Below are 11,370 nucleotides of genomic sequence, written 5' to 3' on the forward strand. Positions count from 1 at the left end.
TGCAGATTCACTCGTTTTACTTCGCATGAAGTCTCTTGTTGAAATCTCTACAAAGACTTATACTTCCCCCATCCCAAAATTCTTGTCTTAGATTCGTCTAGATGTAGATGTATCATGATACATCCGTATCTAGACGGAGGGAGTATTTGGGAATGGAGGGATTACTAGTTTTTTTTTTTTGCGGGAAGGAGGGATTACTAGTTTACCAAAAATAAAAAGAGTAAGTCTACTTGTAGAAAATACGACGGATACACGTATACGCTCGTATACTCCCGTCCTCTACCTCGACTCCCTCTGCCAACGGGCCAACGTCCTACTCCGATCTCTCGCCTGTCCGATTCGACCCCCACCTTTTCCTCCTCCCCCACGACGACCGCCGGGGCCGCCTCGCGCCGCGTCGAGGTGAAGGTCCCGCCCGATCGCGCCGGCCATGGTGCACAGCGCGTATGACGCCGTCGAGCTGGTCTCCGGCGTGCCCGGCCGCATCGAGGCCGTCGCCTCCCACGCCGGGAAGCTCCTCGTCGCGGCCTCCGACTGCTCGCTCCGCATCTACTCCGCGCCGCCCCCCGCCGACGGCGGCGAGATCCGGAGGGACGGGCCCTATGCGCTCGAGCGCCAGGAGCAGCGCCTGTGGCGCCGCGCGCCCTCCGCGATGGAGGCCAGCGCCAGCCGCGACCTCCTGCTCTCGCTCTCCGAGTGGGTCGCCCTCCACCGCCTCCCGGGGCTCGAGACCGTCGCCGTCGTCTCCAAGACCAAGGGCGCCAACGTCTTCGCCTGGGACGACCGCCGGGGCCTGCTTGCCGCCGGCCGCCAGAAGCGCCTAACCGTCTTCCGCCTCGACGGTGAGAATTCTGTGGTCTGCTTTGGATATATCCGAGCATATGTTTTTCCATTGCCGTAGCTTGATCATCTGATCGATTGGGGTCTCGGTGGAGCTGAAAATAAATAACCCGTTGTTACTTGTTAGTCTCAATTCGGAGAATCACAACTTTGGGGTGGATTGCGAATTGGTGTTCAGAGTTGGTAACTGCAAAATCATTGGTACTGGAATTTAGATCACAAGCTCAGGTCCCAAAATTTGGGCCCTTGACTGGACATATCAGTAAAGGATATTAGCTTTTGCAAATCTGGAGGATAAGAACTACCACCCAAATACTGAATATTTCTGCGAAGTACATTGTGGTTTTAGCAAAGCAATGTCATTTTATGAAGATCATGAGAATCTAGTAAAGCCTAGAAGTAACTATTGCCGAGTAACCATTAAGAACCATCTATTCTAAACATGAGATTCGTGCAAGTATATAAGGGATGGGAAGATCTCGATCGGATGTGTATCAATGTCGATTGAGAAATAACTATTTCTAAGCCAACTGCGCTATAGACATTTCCAGGAATTTCCATGGTAGGAAATGCACATCTTTTATGGTCTTTAGTTTAGTTAAAGCGGGAAGCCTTCAGTGAAGAGCTTAAAACCTTTGATTGATCTGTTGATATATTACTCAGGGGAATCTCCATTGTAGGAAACACACATCTTTTATGTTCTCTAGTTTTCCATGATAAATACATTATAATATCTGAATTAGGGAAGCTCTAATAAATTGTTTTTAGCAGATTAGTTAGTATGCTATGAAGTTGTATCTCCTTAACCCGAAGGACTGTATTCCTTTCGAACTTTATGTTATAATCTTGAGAAAACAAAATGTATGTTCCATCAATTCTTTTTCTATTTTTTAATGTTTGTAATTTTTCATTGGCAAGGGGAAATTTGCAAATGTGACCGTTTGGAATTCAGAAAAGCTTATGAAGTACCAGTATACCTTTGTTTGTTGAGATTGGCAAAAGGAAAAATTATTATGTGTAAATAAGCTTCATAGTGTTGTAAGAGCAGTGTAGAGAAGACTAACTGTATTTAGCCGCATCTAGTACCTTATGTAAGAATTGAGGCCTGATGTGCCTTAAAATGTTAATTTCGTATGGTGCATGTTTGATAGATTTGTGTAAGCTTGTACTGTAAAATAAAGGAATCTGGAAAGATGGCAAATGTTTAAAATGTTCAAATGATCTTGTTGTGAACAGGCAAAGAAATTTAATTTCTGTTTGTCAGGTGGGCGAGAATTTGTCGAGGTGAAGGAATTTAGTGTCCCTGATATTGTGAAATCAATGGCCTGGTGTGGTGACAACATATGCCTTGGGATCAGGAGGGACTATATGATCATAAATAGCATGACTGGGGCATTAACTGAAGTGTTTTCTTCTGGGAGGATTGCTCCTCCTTTAGTTGTGCCTCTTCCTACCGGGGAGCTCCTCCTTGGAAAGGTATAGTACTTCTTTTCGCGATCTTACTAGTTTCTAATTGATTTTCCATCTCATGATATTGTTTGGCAGATCGATGATAGCATTTTGTGGTGTTTTTTGGTTCCAAATGACTAGATGACAACGTGACATGCTTTACAAGAAGAATGTGGCAGCTTTTCTAAACACCAGAATTTATTCCGTTGTCTTCGCACTGATTCCTAATCAATAGCTAAGCTGAATGCCTTCTTTCAGTCGAATTGCATCACAATTTGAGGATAAGGGAATCTTGTCTTGTGAAATATTGAAGATGTTGTACCACAATTGATGTGAAAACCTTTAGCTTAGATGCATTATAATAACACTTGGGGTACCAGTTAGAATACTTTCAAACTTTGCCATTTAGCTATCAGAAGGGACCGGCTTGATTCAGATTCTCAAGCACGCTGATGTGCCATGAAAGTTTTCTGTAGAACAGATGTGAGGTCGAGGTCAGCGAGATTCAAACACGTATGAAGTGTCTCATTTATCTTTTTTGCTTTGTTCACTTATTCCAGGACAACATCGGTGTATTTGTTGATCAAAACGGGAAACTTATTCAAGACGGTCGGATAATTTGGTCGGACACTCCTGCCTCTGTTGTTATACATAAGCCGTATGCTGTGGCACGTCTGCCACGACATGTTGAGGTAAGTTGTTTTGTTTTGTGTATTGGGTTGTAAAGAGAATATCAAAGTCGTAAGTTTCATTAGCGCACCTAACCTACTGAGTATTGTTTCAGATACGGTCTCTTAGAGCTCCCAGCGCATTGGTTCAGACAGTTGTCCTCCGTGATGTTCAAAAGCTTGTTCAAACTGACAACTATATACTTGCTTCGCTGTCCAACTCAGTCTATGGTTTGCTGCCTGTTCCTATTGGTGCCCAGGTATGGTGCGTTTACTTTATGAATGTTGATCAGCGCACCGATGCCAATATTTACATATTTTTCGTTTTAGCTATCACTAGTCATGGCACTGCTGTTTCATGCTAGGTTCCGCCTCCAGTATAGGTTGAATATGGTCTGAGAAACCTCGATAATTTAATGGTCATTGCATAATTGTAAATACGCAGCAGAAAAAAGCAAAATTAAATAATTTGACCTAATATTCTCTCTTTAGAAAAATGATCAACCGAATTGTGTATTGTGCTGTAGGCAAGGATCTTTGTTTCATATACTTTTTATGTCACCAGTTCCATTGCAAATTCTTCCCAATAGTTAATGCCTTTTGCTTTTTTACTGGAGTGTTAATTTGATGAAACTCGCAAGTTAACAAGAAATGATCTGTCTTGATAACTTTGGAAGTTGTTTGTAAGAATTTATTCTTAGTTCTTGTACGTATATCTTTTGGTATACAGATAGTGCAATTGACCGCCTCTGGAGAATTTGAGGACGCGCTGGCATTGTGCAAGTTACTTCCACCTGAGGATTCAAACCTACGAGCTGCAAAAGAAAGCTCAATACACATGAGGTATGTCCAGATTGCCTGATCAGATGGCCATGATAGTATTCATTTTGCTCTGTCCATAGTCAGTTGATAGTATGCTTATGTCATTGCATGACATGATTGGGTAGATGCTGTTCCACTTTAGTCAAGCTATTTCAAGCACTGTAGCACAACTCTCTGTTTTTGTGTTGAATCTGTCATCAGGAAATCAAATTCAAGGAAAAGAAAACCATTATATGTCACCAGAACTCTGGGTTATTTCCACGCCCTCTTCATTTTCAGATTCCGTTCTCATTATGCCATCGCCATAATAGCTAGCACGCATTGAGCTTGCCCATCAACATGCCCTCCTTTTTTTCTCAAATTCCCAGAATGCCCTCATGGGCCTGTTTTTATATCCCTGCTCCCCCCTGCCCTCTCTTTTTCTCCACTTCCCATGCCCTTCTCTCCATGATACTATTCAGTTCAGATTTGAATTTTGTACTACTCACATCATGATTTGTCTTTTTTTATGAAGTTATTATTTGGATCTGAAATTCTGTCGCATGGTAGATGTGTATTATCTCTAAGCCATATACATTCGTTCAGAATTTTTCATGGCCTTTGGACATGTTTTCTGATGACTTAATGCACTAGTACACCTCAAGGGTGCTAGTGCATTCTACATGCTCCCAAGGAATGGGGGCATATTAGTGGCGCCGAGAGTTATTCAGTGCCAGATACAGTTGTTTCACATACAGTTGTTCCCATACAATCCATATACTATCCTAACTATGTTATTATCACTAAGACTTGTATGTGGCAATTCATATACAGTCTGCAAACAACATATAAATTATGGATGGAAAAGGTTGTTGGCATTTGGTAATTTGTCATTTCAATAAAATGTTATGCCAAGACTTGATGTACTCGTGTACACCAGGATTACTAAACTTGCTTATTATTTTGCTTTTGATGACTAGTAAGCTGCACTTGGCAATGCACAACATGCTGAACATTTGGACTTTCACTTGCTTTGAAACAGGTTGTAGTTAAAATTTAGTTTACAGCAAATGTAAGGTTTCTTACCTCAAAAGGATCATCTGAAAGCTTTCTAGAAAAATAAACTCTCAAATTTTACCACTGATGGGTGATGGTTAATGGCTATGGATGTTCACATGTACCCCTTTTTGAAGGCTGTAATCAATCAAATATACAATGGTAGATTTGTATTAGATGCTGTTTTAGTTTACAATGTGAACAGTCTCGTTTCATTTCTTCCAAGTAATTTTCATGTTTTCTTATAATAACACAATTTGGCCCCTTGCGTATAACTAACCAACGTCTTTCCTTTTTATTTCATGAATCAGATATGGGCACTTCTTATTTGATAATGGGAGCTATGAGGAAGCAATGGAACAGTTTTCGGATGCACATGTGGATATTACTTATGTGTTATCTCTATACCCATACCTTGTTCTACCTCAAACACACATTATAGGTGAACATGACAAGCTTCAAGACCTTCAAGAATTAGCAAGAGAATCTTCTGATGCGACAGATGAAATGGAAGCATACTCTTTGCAACTTCATGATTCTGATGATAAATCTCCATTGGAGAACAAGAAAATGAGTCATAATGCTCTAATAGCCCTTGTGAAGTACTTGCAGAAGAAAAGAAATGGTATAATTGATAGAGCGACATCTGAAGTAACTGAGGAGGTCGTCTCTGGAGCTGTGCACCATAGCTTAAACTTATCTGAGCCATATAAGGCAAAGAAGCCAAATAAGGTAACTACTGTTTCAAATGTCTGGCTTTCTTGTTGAGAACATTGTAATTAGTTGTGATGTGGAATTATTGCGTGAAGCAGGAACTACTATAGCGTAAGTAAATCAGGCACTAATTTGACCGAAATATTGCAAAGTCAAACAAATTGGTGCAATCTGGTGTTACTCCGAGTCTTTGAAAAGGCTGCATATCATACCTGTTATTATGAATCCTAGTTTGATTTGAGGATATCCACTCCTTTTCTTGATACTGCCGCTTCCTTTCCTAGAGATTAAACATTCTAGGATCCGTGGACAGTAAAATGATTTTTTTTTTGTAAGGTAGGCTGAGAGCTTCATTCATTTTGCATCTGGCGGTTGATTTATCAATTTTTGTGTATCTCCAAGGTCAGTAGAAAAAATCCGGAAGAAAGAAGACACATGTTTATGCTTCTGTTTTTCCTGGAATTTGTTAAACGAAACCCAAATATGTAGACTAAAGTGTCTGAGATTTCATAAGAATTCGAACTTCCTGTCTATGTTCATGATACTCTCATCCCTGTAAACATGAGGTAAATGCAATTCCCTGGAGTGAGAGGAACCTTCTGGCATAAAAAATAAAAAATAAATTGGTTTTAATTTCTCGTCAGGACACCGTCCTATCCAAAGTTCTTGCCCTTTATGTTTGCGAGTGTGCATGGTGTCTATTGTACATAATGTAAAGTTGAGAATTTGTTTGTTAATATCTATAAAGAAAAGGTGATTCATTGTGATTCTACATCTTTTTATTGTCAGAAACGACCCCAAACACATAGAAGCTCCGTTGCAAGAGAAATGGCGAATGTGCTGGACACATCTCTTCTTCAAGCTCTTGTTCTTACAAGACAGTCACCAGGAGCTATAGAGTTATTGAAAGGACTCAATTATTGTGATTTGAAGATATGTGAGGAGTTTCTGAAGGAAAAGAGCGATTATATGGTATTACTTGAGCTCTACAGAAGCAATGACATGCACCGTGAAGCTCTCCAGTTACTCAATCGGTTGGTTGAAGAATCGAAGTCTGCGATGGCTAATGCTGATTTTAGTAAAAAGTTTAACCCACAAATGATCATTGAGTATCTCAGGGTATTGTTTTTTCTCCTCTGTCATCATATGACAGATACTGTTATTCACTTTGTCACCTGTACATTTACACAAAACAATGAAAACCAACCAGTTGCTGTTGGTTTCATGGTGTTTTATTTGTCCTAAAATCAACTCTGTAAAAGTTTGACAAGAACATGTCTTAATGCACACTTATTTAATAAATGTGGAAGCATCATCAGAATATTAAATATCAAGGTGTGTTTCATGGTTTTCAGGATTGCATTTCTGTGCATATATATATATCTGTGTATTTAAATATTATTGCATCATGACTTCTGGATTATCAGTCCTAGTGTATATATGCTTGCTCATTTGACGTGGCGGTGGGATCATATTGAATGTGTTTCTTGCTGGTATCAGTTGGCTTCCTGGAATCGCTGGTTGACATTAGAGAAACTTGTTGCAGCCATAATATTTTCAGCTGTATTGTTTGGTGTGTGTTTCAGGTTATTATTTGGACTTTGTCCTTCATATTATGGACTTAGTCCGCTTGTCACATTCTTCTGGTTTTCTACAGCTGATCTGAGATGCTGTGCTCTTTTGTGCAGCCCCTTTGTAGATCTGACCCAATGCTGGTTTTGGAGTCTTCTTTGTATGTTCTTGAACGCAACCCGTCAGACACTATTGAGCTCTTTTTGTCTGAAAATGTTCCAGCAGATTTGGTAAATTCATATCTGAAACAGCATGCTCCAAATTTGCAGTCAACTTACTTAGAGCTAATGCTTTCAATGAGTGAAACCGGGATCAATCCTAATCTACAAAATGAGCTGGTACGTATCTTTGTCTTGTCACGTTGTTAGTATGTGAAAATTTGTTCTATGTTGTTTAGACGATCTTAGTTCCATAAGCTGTTCTTACGAAGTTTGCGATAAGTGGATTTCTTCTACTGATAATCAAACTTTCTGGCCTGAAGGTGCAACTTTACCTTTCTGAAGTTCTTGACTGGTACAAGATTCTGAAGGATGAAGGAAATTGGACTGATAAAACATATTCCCCAACGCGGAACAAGTTGATATCTACATTAGAGAGTAATTCAGGTTACAATACGGACACACTTCTTAAACGCCTTCCGCAGGATGCTCTTTTCGAAGAGCGTGCTATCATGTACGGGAAAATGAATCAACACCTCCGTGCATTATCTCTCTTTGTTCATAAGGTACTCACTGCTCTTTGATGTGTTTCTGATATGAGCTGGTATAATTTTTTAATGGATAGGGGGGCGAGTTTGAACTTTCAAAATAACTTGTGCACTATGTTGCAGCTCCATATGCCAGAGCGTGCAGTTGCATACTGTGACCGTGTTTATGAGGAAGGAGCGCAGCAGCCTTCCAAGTCCAATATTTATTTTAATCTTCTGCAAATTTATCTAAACCCGAAAAAAGCTGAAAAAGAGATCGAGCAGAAAATTATTCCAATGGCATCACAGTACCCTGGAATTCAGAGGGTCAACTCTACTAATAAGCTCAGAGGAGGGCGTATGGGTAGAAAGGTTGTTGAGATTGAAGGGGCTGAAGACACACGCTTTAGCCCTAGTGGACCAGATAGTGGCCGAAGTGATGGTGATGGAGATGATGTTAGCGACGGAGGCCCTATAATGTTGAATGAAGCACTTGAATTGTTAAGCCAACGGTGGGACAGAATAAATGGTGCTCAGGCTCTTCGGTTGTTACCAAGAGACACAAAACTGCAGGTGAATATTTTATGTGTTCGAAAGATATCATATTTCATCTGCCCTAGGTTTACAGAAGTCCACATCGACCATCCTATTGAGGCATTGTGTTTAAAAAGCAACAGAAAAGTATGAGCGTTCATGTTAATGTAGTATTCTCTTTTTGTTTGCTTACATGACATATCTCTGTTAGCTGGTGCGATTTATTTTTGTTTAGGCTGTTACAAGATACACAAATTTGCCCCCCTTAAAAGACAACAATTATGCAGCTTGTGAGATTATTATTTTCTAAAATTCGTTGCTTCAGCTGTTTAGTTTCATCTTTGAGTATGTCCAGTTGCTAAAGCTTCTGAAAAGCCTAATAAGTCTGGTGTGAATGCTTTCAGGATCTGGTGTCATTTCTCGAACCACTATTGCGGAACTCTAGTGAACATCGGCGCAATTATATGGTTATCAAAAACTTGATTCTCCGGGCAAACTTGCAGGTTAGCTTGATGTCATGTTCTCTTGTAGCTGTGTTCCTGGGGTTGTCCTTGGAGAATGCCAGTATGTTTCTTATTATAACTGGTAGTGTTTCTCTTCACTGGGAAAGAGTAAGGGAACCCTCTAATGTACTATTATTTTGTGTATATAAAAACTGTTACATATGTACGTCAAACACGGGTAAACCACTAGTGACTGTTGAGCAAAGAAGAAAGATATGACAGTTACAATCTAAGAAGCCAGTCCTGACTCCTAAAGGGGCCGACAATGGATAGGCTTCACTTGGTGATGAATAAATTCAGTTTCCCTTTAAAAGGCACCTTCTAACGAAAGACAGGTGGGTCTTGATTTTGGAAAACGAAACCGTTTTGTCTCTTTCTAAATGTGCTACATTACCGCTATGGCTTTCTCCAGGAAACAGGGCTCTCTAAAGCCACCTTTAGCATGCTGCAGCATCAAAGGGAAAGTGCGTAAGGGATCCCAGCATTGCTTAGCAAACATTGAAAAGATGAACAATGATCTTCCAGTATTCCTTGGGAGCACAGAACCTTTGGACCCAAATCAAAATGCATCCCATGAAAATAAGGCAGGCAAAAACTTTGAACTTAGGAGTAGTCTTACTCTTTCATAACCAGTGGAATTGCGGCTGAACCACACTTGGGCAAACAAGAACTTGATAGTATTTAACTAGTGGTCTTGGGCCTTTAGCATCTCCTGGTCTTAAACAATTTAATGATGTATGTAATCATCTTGCATACTGCCATAGTGCTGATAAATATGCTGTCTCATCATGCATGCCATAGTCATATTACATGCCTAGCTAATAGTTAGGCTGTGAGTTTTTTTCTATCAAATAGATTTGCTGTATAGTGGAATTTATGAACTTCTGTTCTATTTTTTAAATCTGTATATCAGGTAAAGGAGGACCTGTACAAACGACGCCAAGCTGTTGTGAAGATTGATGGAGATAGCATGTGTTCTCTTTGTCATAAGCGCATTGCAAACAGTGCTTTTGCAATTTATCCAAATGGGCAGACATTGGTGCATTTTGTGTGCTTTAGAGAATCGCAACAGATCAAGGCTGTTAGAGGCGCAAACTCTGTGAAACGTAGATGATGTGAACATACTCCAGGTATAGATTTGAACTCCATATTCATATATTGCTGTGAAGCCTTAGGTATTATGGTGGACTACATACAGCCGTTTGTTCAGCCTATTATGGCGGACTAGAATAAAGCAAGAGTGTGTGCTAACTAGATTTCACTTTTCGTATATGTATTTTGACAGGCCAGATGTCAAGTTTGAACATCGGGGGAGAATTGGCCAATCACTGCAATTTTTCTGGATCATGCTTGGAAAAAGTTGTGTTGAAGCCCTGATCCAACCCGAGCCATCAACCCATGGCTTTGCCTGTAAGCATTGCTTCATGGGTGAATCTCTTGCCCCTGCTTTGTCGCATCAAGTTTTCATCGATGCCGTCTTGTGGAAATCCTTTTTGTTGATCTTTACTGGATCCTAGTGGATTGCTTCGGAAAGTTTTTAGCGGACTCTCTTCAGAGCCTTGTATTTAGCGCATGTGCACGCTCGCTTGTTCGTTTTAAGTCCAGAAAGCTTACAGAGTTGAGTGGATGTGTTAACGTATAGTGTTCCTGTCTGTTCAAGCCTGTTGTAAATGTGGAGGCGGTGATATCTTGTTGTTTGTTGTACCAATCATAAGAGTAAATATTGAGATGCGTATTTTCCCAAATATCGAGCAGACTTTGTATATCTACTACATCACTTTTTGTGTAAAGTACGGGAGAGCTACGCATTTGCGAGGAAGGGTGTGTTTGGTTTGTGCCCAAGTTTGCCCTACCAGAAATTTGGTGGTTGAGGTTTAGCTTGGCAAACATTGGCTAGGAAAATGACTAGAGTTGCCAATGAACCATTTGCATGCCAAGCAATTGCAAACATGGACCAACCAATATTTTTGACCATGACAAAAGGAAAAAGGTATCACCAGCCCACCAGGGTTCCTTGTTGCTCGGATTTATTGTGGATTTATTTCAGGAATTTTGGTGATGCGTCTTTAGTGGGAGGAGACGTTCCTGTCGACTACGAGGCGCCTACGGTGACTTGTAAAATCTTAAAATGATATACCGACTCAGTCTCTCGGAGGTGCTCATAAGGATAGGGTGTGCGTGTGTGCATTCATAGGGATGAGGGTATGTATGTATATATGAGCGCTTGCGTTTGTATTGTGTTCAAAAAGAAAAAGAAAGAAGGTAGGGTAGACTTTGGTGACAATCCAAATAGGATCGGTGTCAGAAAGATGCGCCGACTTGTTAATTATCTTTGTTCTAGAATACGGGAGGGGGCACCTTATATGTCAAACCAAATTTTATTTTAATTTTTTGCTTCTATTTCAAACCATTGCTGTGATGGTTTAAGGCAACAAAAGGCTGAACCCATTGCTGTGAGCCTCTGATCTAAGGCAGAATGGTCTGATGTCTCATGTCTGAACCCATTGCTGTGATCACAATTCACAAAGGGCTGTAGCCTGACGAGGTG

At 40.5% G+C, this 11,370-nt stretch overlaps 1 protein-coding gene across 1 annotated transcript; it reads left to right on the forward strand.

Annotated features, from left to right (window-relative positions):
• Nucleotides 1-287: 287 nt before the first annotated feature.
• LOC125550420 (vacuolar sorting protein 39) lies at nucleotides 288-10,567 on the forward strand. Its single transcript, XM_048713412.1, has 13 exons — nucleotides 288-842; nucleotides 2,105-2,316; nucleotides 2,850-2,981; nucleotides 3,074-3,217; nucleotides 3,688-3,800; nucleotides 5,126-5,546; nucleotides 6,318-6,647; nucleotides 7,217-7,438; nucleotides 7,582-7,824; nucleotides 7,930-8,358; nucleotides 8,724-8,822; nucleotides 9,736-9,952; nucleotides 10,108-10,567. Exons 1-12 carry the CDS (start codon nucleotides 431-433, stop codon nucleotides 9,934-9,936), a joined length of 2,958 nt encoding a protein of 985 aa, XP_048569369.1. The 5' UTR covers nucleotides 288-430; the 3' UTR covers nucleotides 9,937-9,952; nucleotides 10,108-10,567.
• Nucleotides 10,568-11,370: the final 803 nt, after the last annotated feature.

This window comes from Triticum urartu, chromosome 4, assembly GCF_003073215.2.
Source record: "Triticum urartu cultivar G1812 chromosome 4, Tu2.1, whole genome shotgun sequence".
Taxonomy (NCBI): Eukaryota; Viridiplantae; Streptophyta; class Magnoliopsida; order Poales; family Poaceae; genus Triticum; species Triticum urartu.

Excerpts from the sequence above, each read along its gene's own strand:
- LOC125550420 (XM_048713412.1), top strand. The coding sequence starts at position 431 with ATGGTGCACAGCGCGTATGACGCCGTCGAGCTGGTCTCCGGCGTGCCC. Across the intron at positions 2,982-3,073 it reads GTCTGCCACGACATGTTGAG|ATACGGTCTCTTAGAGCTCC; the intron begins GTAAGTTGTTTT and ends GTATTGTTTCAG. Across the intron at positions 6,648-7,216 it reads TGATCATTGAGTATCTCAGG|CCCCTTTGTAGATCTGACCC; the intron begins GTATTGTTTTTT and ends TCTTTTGTGCAG.